Source organism: Anopheles moucheti, chromosome 3 (assembly GCF_943734755.1).
Source record: "Anopheles moucheti chromosome 3, idAnoMoucSN_F20_07, whole genome shotgun sequence".
Classification (NCBI taxonomy): Eukaryota; Metazoa; Arthropoda; class Insecta; order Diptera; family Culicidae; genus Anopheles; species Anopheles moucheti.
The window spans coordinates 29,965,470-29,983,235 of record NC_069141.1 but is presented as its reverse complement, the minus strand read 5'-3'; the positions used below and the strand labels follow the sequence as shown (position 1 = coordinate 29,983,235).

The 17,766-nt window shown below is 41.9% G+C and overlaps 1 protein-coding gene across 1 annotated transcript; it reads right to left on the bottom strand.

Moving 5' to 3' along the window:
• Positions 1–405: 405 nt before the first annotated feature.
• LOC128305222 (protein son of sevenless) lies at positions 406–14,904 on the bottom strand. The gene is made up of 20 exons (XM_053042576.1): positions 14,794–14,904; positions 12,660–12,779; positions 11,726–11,866; positions 10,941–11,105; positions 6,881–7,081; positions 6,683–6,812; positions 6,504–6,610; positions 6,184–6,410; positions 5,067–6,093; positions 4,832–5,002; positions 4,666–4,761; positions 4,119–4,586; positions 3,922–4,038; positions 3,040–3,853; positions 2,611–2,953; positions 1,959–2,523; positions 1,683–1,886; positions 1,154–1,599; positions 995–1,077; positions 406–860 (listed from the first exon to the last, which is right to left on the bottom strand). Exons 1-20 carry the CDS (start codon positions 14,902–14,904, stop codon positions 826–828), a joined length of 5,571 nt encoding a protein of 1,856 aa, XP_052898536.1. The 3' UTR covers positions 406–825.
• Between the last annotated feature and the right edge of the window lie 2,862 nt (positions 14,905–17,766).

Genomic DNA, 17,766 nt, shown 5'->3' with positions numbered 1-17,766 from the left:
GGACTGCTTGGTGCCGCTTGCTATTGGAGATAAAACATGATCACGCAACTGTATTACAGTCTTTTAGATACACACTAATGCTTTAAGTTTAAGTATTTCAAATGGTTCTATCGTCCCCTCGGTAACATAATCTGCATTCGCCACATACTTTATGTAGTCCAATTGATAAAAACATACTGGCCGATAAAAACCACTTTCACTCTCTCTCGCTCTATCTTCAGAATGCGTTGCATGTAACATTTCTGGCACAAAGGATATTCATAATCATTCCATACTAATACTTGCTGCGCGTACAAACACACATTGAGAGACCAGGTGTGTGCTTCAATAATCAAAATTAAAACGAGTTGCTTCAGTAAAAAAAAAAACAAACACATACTAAAAACTGGGCTTATAAGAACCAAAAGCACCAATGCAAGGGCAACAATATAGTAGATAAAAAGAAAACGCTAGGTAAAAGTTCCCTCAGTATGGCACACACATTACTTAAATGCAATCATTAACTTCGATTGAACAATCATTGCGCTTTCAGCGTTAACAAACACAGGACGCGTTTAACTATAACACGAGCACAAGGTAGATGAGATGAGGGAAACAGTTCTATAAAAGTAGCATTGATTCTTCCCTCCTTCATAGTGACTACGTCAATCAAATTCTACAGCAACACAGTTCTTATTTATCGTCGTCATATGGTGTTCCGTATCCTTCGATGGGGAAGAAGACGGTACTGATCGAGATGTGATGTATTGTTGTGACCGATCGCCGACAACACTGAAGATGGGGCTAACGAATGAAGTATCATCCACAGCCGGGACTACCGTTTGGTCAGTTCGTACTGGGATAGGGAAACATTGTACGATCTAAAAAAATACAAGATGTCACTGTTGAGTAATTTGCATTCCAAGAGATAGGATTCAAGATCTTTGCTTTTACGATTCGAACTCAGCTCACTAATTTTGGTTCGATGCGATTTTTATAACATAATAAAACATACCTGAGCTAATGCTGTTCTGTTTCGGTTTAGGTGGTAGTTTTGGCGTCGTTTCTCCAGGCGAAAAGCGTGGCGAGATGTTTGTACTACAGTGAATAAATAATTATCAAGATTGAAACATGCTTTTACTACAAGAAATATCCTCTTTAAACATCTGCTTACCTGGCCCTACGACAAAGTACATTCGGCTGTTGCTGATGTCCCGAGCTGGGTGAATTCTGAACCGATTTATTTTTTATCGCTGACGGACTGCTACCAACGGAAGTACCAGAGGAACCGCTAGGACCGCTGGAATTCATCGTCGTGCCGCTACCACCGCCGACCGTGTTCCCCGAAGCCGTTACAGCACCGGCCGCGATAGTCGACAGTCCCGACAGCGAGCTCGAGGTGGCAATATTAGGAATGTTTTCCTTCGCCGCACGATCCATCGCGGAGTTACGACGCATCATGATCGTGCTGGTGTGCGGAAGCATTAGCAAACGCTGCTCCATACTGCTACTGTTGCTGCTACTTGCCGTCGTTCCGCCGATGCTATGCTGATTGTGCTGGTTTAAATTGTCTCTCGTTAGCGTCGACGAGGAAGACGACGAAGACGCCGATTCATCCTTCTGTATACGGAAAGCGAAATGTGCGCAATTATTGTACTGTTTTTTTTTGCACTTCACTATTCGCTCGAAAAGCTTATTCTTACCGTATGCAGCGAGGAATGGTTCCAGTTGGAGCTGTCCATTGGGAAATTACCACCAACACCGGTGGTACCGATGCACGCTCCCGGACTTTGTGTGTAGTTGAGAAGTAGCGTCGTACCAGTCTGACCAGCTACACCGAAATGGTAGTGCGATTGGGGATGAATCCTTGGTGGTATCGGTGGTGGACTAACGTCTCTCGGTGGTAGCTAAAAAAAAAGGAAACATAACTTCATTCTACCGTTCACTCCAGATTTACTCCGTCCCGGTCAGCCTATTACCCTCGGTGCATCCGGTGCCTGCCGTATTTGAGACGACTGGGACGATTCCATGGAAGATTCTTTTCGTTTAACCCTAGGAGGTAGTGGAGGCGGCATGGGTGGTAGGACATTATGTGTATTTGGTACGTTGACATGCGGTGAGATCGGTATGGGACCAAAGTCGGCATTGTTCGGCAAGCCACCACTGCTGTCACCGACTGCAGCGCCACCACTTCCGTTGTTGCACTGTTGACACGGATGGCCGCTACTAGCAGAAGGTGATGCGTTGCTATTACTATTGTACTGGATCGGATAGGGAATACCACCATCGATCGCCGTCGTGTCGGTGTGTTGTGTTGCGGCGGGATGCTGGTGCAGGTGGTGGTGCTGGCAGGGTGAAGTCGTTCCCGCAGAGGGATGATTATGCTGGAGTTGGATTTTCGGACTGGAAGGAAATACAGGTGAGTGCTCACAAGACGATGGCCGGCCAGTGGAATTTGATGACGGAGGCGCTCCACTATTTGCGGAACTGCAGCACGCGGTGCCGCCGGCTGGGATGGTGTAAGTAAAATCACAGTTTTGATTTCTACGCAGAAAAAAAGAAGGAAAAACCAGGAAGATAAGTTAAGCGGAAGGGTGCAAAAACCATCCGGCAATCACCATCTACACTTACTTGATAGTATTGGATGTATTATGTCTAAAGTTACTGCTAGTACTATTTGTGATCGATGTTGTTACGGTTGTTGTGTTAGCCAGTATTGTACCGGTGGTGCTGTTGCTACCGTTACCCCCATTCGCTCCCGGACTTCCACAAGCATACTGTGGAGGTGGGGGTGGTGGTGGATGTAACGGTTGGGGTTTATCAGTCCGTGGACTGATCGCTGGCGGAATGTCGGGATGAGTCATCGCCACTGTCGCAGCAGGTTGATGTTGCGCATTTCCATCATTATGAGAAATTGAGACAATACTGGCGGCCGACGATGACGTTACTGAGCTAGCAGTACCGTACCCCGAGGCTGCAAAATTAAAAGGAAAATAATTAGAAGGAATAGAAAAGGAAAACAGTAGAGCGTTGGTAGAAGAGAGGGGGAATTGGTGTTACCTTCACTGCTAGAACCACTGTACAGACTGCCCCCGATTGAGTAGCTGGAGGCACCAACGCCTATTCCACCGGTACCAGCTGAGGGTGCCGTTGAACAGGATAAACCTGACGAAAGCGTTGTCATCGAGGCGGAAGGATAGCGCGGACTGGGCAATAGTTTGCCACCATTGTAGCTACCACTGCTTTCCGATAGGCAGCCACTTCCGGTTAGCAGCTGGTTTGTGTTGGTCAGTATAATACTGTCCGAGCGGCGCGGTATCTCCGGTGCCATTTGGTTGTCGCCGCCGGCTGTCGTTAGATTCGCTATCGACTGCGAGAAGCTCGGCTGATAGTGATGAGGATGGTGGTAATGGGGGTGATGATGGTGCAGGTACTGCTGCTGATGTGGATGGTGTGCACTGTGATGTGAGTACTGGGACGAGCCGGCACTACCGCTCCCCATGCTACTACTGCCTCCGACCGCACCTTGTTGGCTATGGTATAAGGAAGAATGTTGCTGTTGCTGATGTTGCTGAAACTGCTGTTGTAGTTGAAGATGTTGCTGCTGTTGTTGGTAGTATAGCGATGAAAGCGAAGACGTCCCGGAAGATGACGAGTGTATGTTGACCGAGGCGAAGATCGAATAGTCATGCACGGACGAGGACGATGAAGCCGGTGGCGATTGTTCGCCTGTATCACTGTTTGCCAGCAAGGACGTTTTGCTGTATGGTAGCGTGCCGGGTAGAGTCATCGAGGAGTTGGCGGAACTGTTATTGCGTCTCGACGATGGCTTGATACCGGGCGATTTTAATGGAATGTCCGGCCATTTACGAGGCTGCAGAAAAAGAATACGACCTTAAGTAATGATTGTTTGCTTTTGGCACTACAACCAACGACACTTACGAATTTCAAAGGCTGACGACAATTTTTCGGCTCAATTCGCTTGCTTTCTTCGTACAGATAGTTTTGTATTTCCGTAATGCTCATGCCTTTAAAAGGGTCTAAATTTTCTAGGAAATGCTAAAAAAATCAGAAACGCAACAAAGGTGATTAATCCGACAGGTCCCAGGGTCAATCATTTCTTTAACAATCGAGCTTACCCTTATGCTAGGATCGACTTTTAAACAGTATGGTTGATTCTGATATTGCTGTATTTCACCAGTAATTTCGGCCACCCTTCTTCTCTTGGAGAAGTTGATCAGCTCGGTGTTGGGCAGGAAGTCTGGATTGCCTTCCTCGATGTGCAGAATGTTGGTGAGATACATACCGAAGAATGGCACACAGGGAGGATTGATTGAGCGCAGTTTTTCCTGGTACTTCTTGAAGTGCGCGTTGTTCAGCTCGCGACATTCGCCCAGCACCTGCTGTTGACGCTTTGGAATATCTTCGAGTGTTAGCTTGAGCCGGTGGACGGCCGCACCTTGAAAGGCGGACACGATCGACAACACACCGTTGAAGTTATTCAAATCTTGCAGCACCATCATCACCTCGATTGCACGGCTGGCCATCGCCACGCGCTCTTCGAAGTTTTCCGCCTCAATAATCGATTTCTCGATCCACCGTGTAAACTGTAGTAATGGGGATGGATCAAAATATGAAATCCAAAATGTCGTCGAAGCCCTCTTTAGAAATCTTGATTACACTTACATTTGTGGTGTGATGCATTATTTTCAATAAATTAGGACTAGTTGTTTCTTTATCCTTCCCCGTCCACACCGAGCCAACCAGTTCGGAGGGTTTGACCTTAACAATTAAAACAGTTAGAGCGAATCACATTTTTTTTTACCGCGACGATTATACACCTTTTACTTACATTCTTGTACATTTCAAACTCTAGCAGAGTCAACTGTCGTGCCAGCTCGAGTGGATGCAACATAAGCAGGTTGAACTCATTCTCATTGTTCAGAGGCAGATGATGCTCAATCGCCGGCGGACTATGACCAAATGCAAACGTTATCTGCCGGTGATTGTCCTCACTTTCGTTCTGCAATCAGGGAACACATAATCACACACTGTGACACAGAAAACCACCTCGGCGCCGAACTTACCTTTCGTTGAACGATCTTCATCACCGAATCAACCCACTTTCGCATCGATTTACCGCGCACGGTTTCCAGAAACCTTTCAAGCGACTCGAGTAGCTCGGAATCTCGTTCAAAGTCGTAAAAATGATGATCGACCCAGTGTCGTAGCACGTTCAGCACACGAAACTGTACCGGCTGTACGTACTCCTTCTTGTATCGTTTCCAATCCTCTCGCTGTGAGTTTTTGTGGAATTTGTCCGTATCACCGCCGGCTAATTCTTTTTCTGCCGCCGGATCGTACACGACGGCCGGATCGGGAATGTCGAAACGTTCCACTAGCAGCTGTAACAGTTCCTTCGGCGAACAGAACGACCGGTAAGTGGTAAGAAAGGTACGCACAAACATTGGATCGGCGTATATGTGGTAGGTCAAACGTTCGATCAGCTTACACAGTGTTGCACCCTTGATCAGTGGAACCCCAGTGCCTTCACGCTCCTCCAGCACAATGTTCGAAGGACTGTCTGGAACAGCAAACTTATAAATTTCCGGGCTTGGCAACTTTAACGGATGTTTCTTCTCGATATCTAGCAGGATACTGTCCAAAATACGCTCCAGCATTGACTTAGTGTTCAGCATAATCAGATCTGCCATCCAGTCGTTTTTATGCTGGGCGTTCTTTGTAATAAGTACAACGCTCTGCTGCTCTCGGGGTGAGATCTCGAACGCATGCTTCAGCTCGTCCGTGTCGGCCCGGTCAATGATTTCAACCTTCCGCATGAAGAACCGTTCCTTCTGCCGGTAGTCGTAGTTATTACCCGGGACAATTTGGCGCCGTGCTTTACACAGCACCAGCAATCCATCGAACAAAAAAACCTTGCGTTCGGTTTGCCGCTTCCCCGAGCTCAGCTTTGCCAGTGTATCCTCCCGGATGAACTCGTTACAGCACTGTCCCACGTCCTTATCCCAGTGTTCAACCGTGTTTTGAAGATCGCGCGTTTTCTCTATCGCCGATTGCCTCCGAGCACGACTGTTCACCCTGGTAAAGTATTCTCTGTAGATGGTAAAAATTGGACAAAATCAGTGAGAAATTCCATATCGAGACGGAAACCTTGTGTGAATACCATCTGGTGCCACTACTTACTTTGGCAGGAGCGATGAAATACTTTGCAGCTCGCACTGCAGCGGTTTCAGTAAGCCTTGCACCTGCTCAAAGCTCTCCTTGTCCTCCTGCGAGGGACTCAGCTGAAGTAAAACCTTAATATAATCCAAATATAACTGCGCATGCCCGATAGGCCCTAATAGTAGTTTTGGTAGGTAAAATTTGACCGCCTCCTTGAAACCATGTCCGGCTGACATCAGTGAACTGGCCTGCAAGCGTTGAAACAAACACAAATGTTGATAAGAATAGGTTTCTTTTACAAAGAAGATATTAAAAAATGTCGAGATCAGATCGATAACTACTACCTCCGGTCGTGCTAATAAATTGGCTAGTGCTTCTTTTGCAATCACCGATGTAATATCTTTTGCATACTTAGCATACACGTCGAACTCAGCCGCTTCCGCCAGTTCTGCAAAGAGTAGAATTATTAATAATACCCAGTCCAACTTCGAATGAAAATGGCTTCTGGCCGTCGTCCCACCTTCAAAACAGCTACCAATACACGGTGGCGTTTGTTCCTGGGACATTTCTATCACATCTTCGAGCGATCCCAGCAACGTCACCGAAACTTCATAAATGTCTATTATGTTGGAAAATATTAAATCCAGCTCCTGTGAAAATGAGAATGTAAAACGTTTAGTCCTTGTATCTGCGACGCCATACATTTCAGCATACTTACTTTTGGATCCTTAACTATCTTAACTAGCTCCTCCCGGAATACTCGGATAATCATGTGCAGATCCCGTTGATACTGTTTCTCGTCGTGTATAAGTTCCTTTACAACTTCCTCGTAGCTGAGGCTGGCACGGGGTGTTGGTGGAAGCGGACTCGGCGCCATCGAGTTGGAACTTTCACCCTGATAGAACATGTCCATCAGTACCTATGTTTAAAGGATTAAATAAAGGAGCGGTCAAACAATATAAACACCCATTTTACCAATCAGTAAAACATCCATCGCGATGGAAGCAAGCAAACGGGGAAGGGACGGCCTTAAAACACTGTCACTTTTTATGTACAAAAATTGTTACAAATGAGGAGCGAGATCTTTTTCATGTTTTTACGCATATTCATGGTGGACGTTTGGAAGGATGATGTCAAAGAAAAATAACTAAAAGAATGTACAATAAAAATCATGCAATACTAAAAAACAACATGCAAGCAGTAGAGCAGTAGATATTCGAATTGTGTGTACAACCAAATTAATTGTTCTTGCAAATGAACGTATACGTGATTTTTTTTTTATTATCGGTAGAACGGCCAGGCCGTATATCTTAATATACGTAAATAATGATATGTAGAGTTTCTGAACAAAATGCACACGAATACAACTGAAAATTTTAAAGTATCTAAAGTAGCGATAATCACACCACTTTAGGTCATAAAAATGCAATTTAACAACAAATAATACAGCAAATTACATAGCAAAAGAAGTACATAAATAATAAATTTTCAAACAGTATTAACAAATCAAACAAACAACACAGAGCCAGTCCCAAAGAAATAGTGTGAACATCATCATCAAAATTCTTGTAAGGTGTCATATCTGCGTAGTGTGGCGGGATATAAAGCTTTGAAATAAATCCCTACAACAGGTTGGTACATAGATTAATTTATTTGAAAAGCTACATACTAGTAATTATGTTGAACTCATACGAAGGAAAACAGCTAGAAAAATTAAACTAAAAAAAATTACCAACTATAGAAAATGCAGAAGTATTTGAAGAGAATTACATGTTCAAACTGTATTGTATTTTTATCACTTGTGAACAACCCCTACAAGAAGAGGGGACCATATAGTTCAACTAATCGATAATAGCTACATACTTGATTTAACCATAGTCACTACGTACATAAAAAATGCAATAAGATTTACTTTCAATCGAATTGATTCTCGTTTCAGGAACACGAAATACACCAAATTTTACCATAGATTGCATAACTATTGTGAACGAACTGATGTTGATATCTTTGCCATGGCATGCACCACGAAATAGGACTATTTATATCAAGAGGGTGTTGATCTCGATATGGTGGGATTAAGAATAAATTATATACTATGAGCCTTATGAACTCGAAGCATCCATTAAATTAGTAGCATAGCCCGGAAGTTAAACAACAAGGTTCTTAATCTTGTTTCTGGACATAAAATTCAATGGAAGCAGGTTAAAAGAAGGAAAAGTGTTTTCATTTATAAAATGCAGTCATATATGTAGCAAACCTGAAGGGCGATACCATGCCATAGATAGATTACATCTTCAAATTAATTTAAAAAGAGAATCGTTTTACTTAATGAGTCGTCCCTGAAAGAAATGCTTTTTACTATAGAAACTACTGTTCGAAGTTTAAGATGTAACATATAATAATATAATGTAATCTTCAAATTATCAAAAGATGCACTACAAAGGCGATACCAGATCGAACAGTTCACAGACGTTCGTTTCGGGTGATATAAACAACAAAACTTTGACAATGGAGCAAAAGAGATAAACAAATAAACGTAAGCATAACATAAAACACAATAGAAAATTGGCAAACCTTTAACAAACAAATAAAATTGTACGTAGAAAGTTACTACAGACAAAATTGGTGGAAACTTCTTAGACACTACTTACGTATCAACACTACTAAAAAGATATCCAAGAACTATTAAGAGACATATCGAGACGGCAAAGAAGAGAGGGCCAAATGAAGTTGCGGATGTATGAACCAGAATTGTATGATCAAATGAAAAAATAAACAGGAGCATGGAAGACTTGACAGATTTGGCCAGTTGTCAAATTTTACTCTAATTTTATTACTGATATGATAGAGTATACTAGACACTAGCATTTTTGAATAATGCTTTGAAGAATGCAGAAATGAGAGGATGTGACAACACTGTTTTATTGCTTTTTATAAGCATGACAGACAGATTTTTTTTTAATTTCATGATTAGGGGATGGTGAGGAAGGGGATATTAAATTGTAATACATAATAATGAAATTGGACAATCTACGTACCACCTTTTGTTTTTTGCAGATTTGAATTTAATGGTATTTTTTGAGTTTGAATCGTGAACGGAACACGTGCAGTTATTCAAACGGTTCCGTCGTTTTGATTTTAGTTTTGGTGTAGATTTGAAGATTGTTAGTTTTGCAATGGTTTTGATTTTTGTTTTTGGTTTGTTGGGACAGCATGAAAAAAACATAAAATAACATTTTGTGACATATAGTAAACCCCAAAAAAGAGAGAAAGAGAGAGTTAGCGTTTGAGAAGTGTGAAATAGTTGAAATTTGGTTGAAAAGTGAAAATAACCAATGTGTTGTTTAAATAACACAAAAGTAGACACTACTTCTTACCAAACTTAAGTGTAACTAATAAAACGTAATTTAAAAAAAAGTGTTAAAGTAGTTTATAGTCATAAAACTGACACTGTAACCTTGTTGAAAAACTAAAGAAAGAACATGACATGACATCGGTTAGAAAAGCCGAAGAACACGCTTCAAGAAACCCACGATTTTATACAATGCAGAAAAGCAAATGGGTACAACAAACGTCATAGTTCAATTGCTGTATTAGTTAACGATTAAATTTATCTCATTCACGAACCTGAAGGCTATTCTTAATTTTTATCACTCGTGAATTATATTTTACAGCTCAGAGATTATTTGTGTCTAGTTGATATATAATAGATCTCATCAGGGTTCTTCTAGCTTCGCAAGGCAAACACAAAGGGGCTTTTTATCGTAAAACAAAGAAAAAAACAAACATACAAACGAACTAATATCATCCATTGTAGCGCTTTGGGCCTTCAAACTTCGTGCAGTTATACTCCAGCTACTCTAGTACTTGCTAAATGATTAACCAAAGTGAGCACACTATTACAAAGCACACTTTGTACGATATTATTTTCCAAAGTGTTGATGAAAGCAATAGGCCAATTTTTTCGTATCAACCATATCGAATTCCACGGCTCAATGAACAGGAGACAACTCAAACAGCGCATCAATCAAATAATATACTTTAACTTATTGCACTTTCTATCTAGCAGCATACTTTTAAAATCCACAAACAATTGAGTGGAAACTGAGCACATTCCCACTTGGCCTTCGTCGACCGCTTATATGTACAAATATGTAAGCAAAGCTATCAAACAACATGACTAAGAAATGGGGTGTATGAAGTTGAATGATTAAGCAGTTGCATTTGCGTAATACTTCCAATTGGGAGAGGTTATAGTTTCCTTGGTTATTTGGAAACAGATTGCACAAATTGCTGAAGATGCAAACGGCTTACAAACGAAATACAATCTAGCTTTACCAAAATTGTTCCAATTTCTATACTCAATTAAACGATAAAAGACATTTTCTTGTTAACATTTAAATGTGATCGATTTCCGGCTAGTTTGTAAAAATATGTGTGGCTCGATTGTATCTTTTGGAAATGTATTTTGGAACTATTACAAAATAGAAAATATAGAAATTAACAAAAAATACGAAACGATTTGGAAAATACGTTGTTAACAAAATAGGAGCAAAAATGTAAAAAGGAAGTAAACGGTTGGTGTACAAAGGATAAGTAAAACTTAAAGGAAGTGGAAAAGCAAACAACACTAAGCAACAACAAGAAAGAAAGATAGAAAGGGAGAGAGATAGAGAGTGAGAAAGAAAGAGTGTTTCTCGTGTATGTGAAAGTAGAGATACAGAGAGTACAGAGGCGTGAACAATATGTAGCAAGCGGAATGAGAAAATCGTGCAAACCTTGTCAGCGCACATGGCAATCTCGATGTCCTGGCGGGTGATTTCGATGTGGCGTATGTTCTTCACATAGTACCCGGCCAGTTTCAGAATGTCGGCGGATATGTACTCGAGGACAGCCACAAGAAACAGCGATACGGAACTGTCGATTTTGTACTGCAGTACCTCCTGAAAAGTGTCGAGCAAGAGAAAAATTAGTGTTTCTAAAAATTCATTGGTGCCGCGGAGGTTCCTTGATCGCGGAAGATTCATTCGTCACCAAGCTAAGATTGGATGCAACTTTGAATATATATGGAATTTCCTTGAAATGCATAGAATAAAATGTTGCATGAGATTGATAAATGTCCTCGGAGATTCATTAATCTTCCTTATATAGAGTCAGGGTCATTCAATCCGTCTCAAAGATTCATTTACCCAATACAAAAAGAACGAAAACATCTAAATCTAAATACAGACTTTTCCCGAGTTACGCGAATAATGCGTGCCAGAGAAATTCGCGTAACTCTAATTTTGGAGTAACTCGTATTCCCTTTAAAATATCGTTTATATTTAGTATACAGCACATTAATAATTGATATGTTTACGTTTATTTCCACAATTAGAGTCAATTTTTGCCAAAGTTAATGGTAATAATATTAAAATGTAACGTATTTCTGGGCAAATTTGAAATTTGACAAATAAAAAATTCAATCCCACATACAAAATTACACGAATTTTTCAAAAATGTTTGAGATTGTGTCGCGTAACTCGGGAAAAGATTGTAACCGTCAGCCCAATATACTACTCACCTTCTGCAGTAGCGTATGCACACGATCAACTGGTAGTACCGGTTTCTTCTTCTTCGACTTGTCTATCGTTTCACGTGCCTCTCCTAGTGCCCACCTATCGATCGGATTCGGGAAGGTACGGCTGATACGTTCCTCCACATCCTGCCGATTGAGAAAGAAGCAAAAACACCCATTAAACGTCACGATCGAAAGCTAAAAGCTGGCGCAAAGCGCACATTTCACGCCAAAACGGAAAAAGGCCTCCCGTTCGGTCCGTACCGAGAGACACACACTAGCAAAAAGCGAACGCTTCCTCCACTTCTCGACACCTTCTACTGGGCAAAAGGATGACTTCTGGCGCGGCTTCACTTTAATCGAGCGGGAAGTAAAACAAAGGCGACATAAGGCCGCCCGAAGGAGGATGTTCTCTCGACTACTACAACAACGACGACGGCCGCACACCACGCGGTCCCGTGTTACCGGGTGTGAGATGCTGTACTGCCCGTAGGGGCGTATAGTTATGTGGATGTGGACTGTCATTCCATTTAGTGGATCCCTAGGGGAAGTCACCAGGAAGAGATGAAGTTTTACGCTATCCCGACCAAATGTAAACCGGGCAAAGCAGGAAATGTCAATTAGGACATTCCCAGGCACTGGAAGCAGTACACGATTCGCCCGCACAAAACCCAACCCAGTCCCCCGGCTTTTCCGGCGGCACCGGCTCTCGCTTCTTTAAATGTCAATGGTACTGTTGCACAATATTGCAGTGTCGTGTTGGCAGCTTTCACTAGCCTCCTTCCCCCGGACCGCCGTTCGGTCGGAAACGCATCTTTGCTCGAGGTCGCCAACACCCTGTTGCATCATATGCACCATCCTTCTGACGGAGCGGCTTCCACGGCATCACATATGTTGCTTGCGCGGTAAGAACCTACGCTGGGGTCGCTTTCGTACTTACCATTACCGTGTGCGGCGGTGGCTTCGCACACAGTGTCGCTAACAATCGCAGGCAGAGGCTCTCGACGTACAGCAATGCATCCTCCCGGGCCTGCAGCGAAGGATGCACCTGCTCCAGCACCTACGCGTGAAACGGCAAAGCACATAAAACAAAACGTGAAAACCATGTTGTTACCACATAAACACACACACACACATCATCATCATCGTCTATGCTCGAGTGGGTGATTTGTTGCTATACTAAATCAAAATTAAATGCAATTGCACTTTGCAAAAAAATGCTCTTAAGTAATAAGTAGAAAATGTAATAAAAATGTGAAAGCTTTCGATGATCATGCTGAATTGACTTAAACACATTAATTATGATAACACAATTTCTATGTTTATTCAACTATATATTCAACAAACCCACAAAACGGTCCCACTTTTGCGTATCGGATCGATCGATCATACCCTGTACATATATGTTTTATTAGTTAGCCATGCATGTAATGCACCGGCGGTATCATCATATCATCAATTCAAACACCTCGCCTGAAACAAACGCGGAACAATAAAAACCTTTTCGTCACACCGCGATAAGCCCTACTGCTCGCCACAGCTTAACATTTGTCCTATCGAATCCGCCTGGTGAAGCCTGGGTGGTATGAAGGGATGAATCTGGAGGGAAAAAATCCCATGACAAATGAAATACCGGGGCTGGCACGGGGATGTGGGAGGTCCACACTATCGCTACGAGGTGGTGGCAAACAGCGATGGATTTTACGGAACGAAGATAAACACGAAATTGCGCTCGGTTTCAAAATATGTTTTGCAACACGGTTCTGCCGATGCCGAGTGACGAATGCAGATGGTGTGGCGCGAAAAAAAGAAAACACATACGGGCTAAATATGCCACCAGGGAACAGGGGGATGGACTGACTCAACAATCAATGTTGTTCGAATTGCCAGTGAGTCACGGCGGGTTTGAGATAGCCACCATCTCATACGTGACGGAAGTTCACGGCTTGGTTGCACGCCACTTGCAATAAGTTGAACCCAGCCGTGTGTAGGTGTGGATGTCAGTTTAGAAAGCTCTCGGTTGGTTCTAACACGATGATGGCACTGATCGCACATCATCAAATTTCATCGACATAAATGTTATTCCTTTGTTATCATTGTAATCAATAGCACATACATCATGGCATGCAGCTTTAGACAAAACAATACAAAGCTTTCATTCAGCATCGGTAATTCATCATATGCTTTTATGCAACATTACGCTCAGCATTCATAAACCAATTAACTACTATGACACATACTGTTAACTACCTCAGAAACACTGAATAACTTTGATATTGTTTATTATAATACATATGTAAATGAATAACATTTGGAGTGTTTCACGCCTAGGGAATTCCCAGTCCTGTTTATTCAATTTAGACTATCAGTTCAATTTGCAATCATATCAAACGTGGCTTCTTCTTTCATTTCGATTAGAAAGGTTTATTAGTTGAAGTGAAAGCGAAGATGGTATCGTTTCTAGGTTCATTGAAATGAGACATTTCACATTTAAAAGTAACAAAGTCTACTATCAGAAAGCATGGCAAAAGTGTTAACACTTTGTTTCAAAAACACCTTGCCTAAAGTTAACGTCAATTTGCAGCATTTTCATGCGTATAAGGATACTACGTCGTTTTGAAATCTGTAATCATTACTTTCGATTCATAGTGAAAAGTTCTTAAAATTCCCTTCAAATTAGTAATTTATTTCATTATCTTGTACATGGATGTAAATAAACCCAAAAAAATCGACAACAAAAGATACATCTAGTGTAACCATATGGATGGAGAACTAACGAATGACGTCTAAAATCTTCAACAGAATGACTTTGCCGGAAGACTCCACTTATTAAATTACCAAGAGTTGATCGAAGATTTTTTTTAATAGTTAAAATTGGACCACAGAAAGTTTTATAATAGAAAATATTGAACAATTACTTCATTTCTTTCGTAGAATTTGCCTTTCTTTATAGAAAAACAGCTGTTGAAAGTTTGCGACAATGAATACAGAAAAGTGTAAAAAAATATTATAAATCAATAGTAAAATTTCAACAAACCACCTACTTTAGCATGGAAAAAGAAAGGCACACTTACCTTCCGCAACGATGAAATGAACAAGCCCCGCCATTTGGCCGCATTTTCCGTATTCTCGAAATCGTAATCAGCCGCATCCGTGATCGATACATGCGAACTGCCAGAGAACATACTTTAGCCTTCGGCACCGATCCAGTGCGTTCGCCCAAGCAGACACATATATAATCCCTTGTGCTTGTCGTACTATTCCTCCTCGGTGTGAATTAATGTGTTTATGGGTAGCTCTGTTTTGCCTCTGCCTCACCCACTATTCCTGGTGTTGTCGCTGGAGTATTTTTTTTTCAAACCTCACGTAGGCGCTACCTTCGCGTTGCTAGGCCTACAGTCTCTTCTGGATCACCTACATCGCGCACTACGATGCACTTATTTCAATAGCACACAGCAAATTAAACTCTTGTTTGCCACACGAAACACAGTAACCCTGGTGAGATCTTTAAAACAGACTTTTTTTCATCCGAGCAATACATCAGACATATTGGGGTTGTTTCGACGAATTTCTATAGGAACTGCTCACACAACACAGTGCTGAATCTGCATCTGCGACTGTCGGATGGTTTTGTTACACTTCCCTCTATTGCACTTTGTCGGAACACGCGCTCCGTTGTAACCCGCGGACACACACACACGCACACAAATTTTGCTACATGCTAGTAGCCATACACAACAACGCAGTTTGCACAGGTGAGAGAAGATGGTGTGATGTTTCTCACACAGTGGTGAAGTTTTCCGCGATCGGTTAATACGGGGGTTACACGTGAAGAAGCCGCAACCGGTACTGCTGCTGTAACATGATCACCACCACCAAACATGCGAACACAACACAACGGAGCATCGTCGTCGTCGCCGTATCATCCGTGGATGGTCGAACCTGCTGCCCGCTGCACCATTGTCGCCGAGTGCATCGACGATGCGACAACACTGACAACACTGCTGCTACTACTGCTGAGCGCCATTAAAACCACGGCTTATTGTTATTGATTGTGGCAGCGATAAACATTTTTCTCTGTGGTGGTACAGCATTGGCATTTCGGGCGCGCAGCGGCCATGTAGAATAGAAAATGGGAAAGCTTTTATTATTTACAGGTAAGCGCAATGGTTTTCATACTACTTATTACAAACCAACACCAATAATGTGCTTAGTATATTATGCACTTGATTGCGTATATTGTGAATCACTGCTGCGCCACACTTCTATTGCGAATGTGAAACGCGAACAGTATGCACGCATGTTTCTAGCCTGCTTGTTGCTTCTGCTCCAACTATACACAATTGCTTTTTTCTGCATCGCTCGTGTACGTCATCACGCGGTAAGACACGATTGTTTTGTCAGCCATGGTTCTCCCGGAAGGCAGCGGCAAGTACCAATAACGGGTGGCAAAACAAACATGAGAACATCAGAGGAAAATCTACGATCTGCCCCGTATCTTGGTGGGAAACATAGATAAAAGAAACAACAACAGGAAACCCAATGCTCTCATACACGACAGAGTGGCTGGTGTGAAGTGGTACAAACATGCAGTTGGCTTGCTTCCAGTGTTGGGTGAATTTGAATCAGATTCATGAATTTCACCTTTCAACTAAATGATTCACTCTTAATCCCTTCAAAAATTCTCCAAGATTAATGGATTCTAAAAAGAATCTAGAAGTAATCATAATTTTACACAGCTCTTATGTGTTCAGCTTCTGAAAGAAGCATTTATATATCGTACGACGATTCTCTAAATCTATGAGCATTAAGGATTCTTCTCTGAGGATTCGTGAATCTCTGAGGATATATAAATGAAAGAAAAGATCCTTAATTGAAGATTCGTATGAATGGATCTACCCAAAACAATTATTAGACACAACCCTAATAACTTATACCAGTGCGAAACCTTCTTTATCCATCATTGAGAAAAAATCCTTCGTCCTTAAGGATGATTGTTGCGATTTCGATGAATATGCGAATTTTATTCGCCTGACTCTGGTGGGCTGGTCATGTCATTAGAATGATACCGTATGACCTAGCTTTATAGGTCGTCCACATCCACAGACCGTTATGCCGTTCACTAAAACCCAGGATTTTTAATTCCGGGTTCGAACACTACTGCACTAAGCATGGTAATTAGTATTACGATCAATATTAGCTTCATAATATAACTTTTTCTTTCGCAAGTTTCCATTTTCCCAGTTTTTCCTGGCTTAAAGATTTCTTTTCTTCTTATTGGCGTAACAACCTGCTACTAGAGATATTTTGCTAGACTAGACTTATTTTGCCACGTAGCCAGGATAGTCTGTTCTTGCTACGGAGGGAAGGTCCGGATACTTCGGTGTTTAGCGCGTGGGATCGACACCACTGCAAAATACATCCTCGGGCCGTAAAGAGCAACAAGTGAATCAGAGAAAAATCTGCAGAAAAGAACCCCAAATCAAACACAATTATTGAATTTTCAACGCAGTACCGCCACCCTTGTACACATATCCCGTTCTACATGGGATTTCACTTTGCCGAGGCTAAGCCAACTACACCAAGGAAATGAAAACAGGGCACGAATAATTATAAAACACACGTGCAAAAACCACAACTCAGTAGGCTGTACAGGATGGAAAATTTGAACCTTTTGCAATCTCGTCTGGTGCCCGGCGCTGATGTTGCCATTGTTGGTTGCGTTGTAATTTCCCAGGCTTTGAACTTTGTACCTCCGCTTTTTGCTTTGCTTCTAAACACCGTACTGTAACTTCTTTAGGTGAAATTTATTTTGGAATTGGATGTTTTTGAAGCAGAACCATTAAGGCTTTGATAAATGATCACTTGCAACTAACTTTCAACTTATAATTCCGCAGTAAACAAAATCACTTCACAACAGCCTTTCTCACTCTCAAAATCATTTTCAATTCTAGATTTCTCACTTGTTGCCCCATAGAATTATTGCTTTTTGTTACTATTGATAACTGGGCATGTTCTCAACAAGGTTTCCTTTTTCTCACGGATAC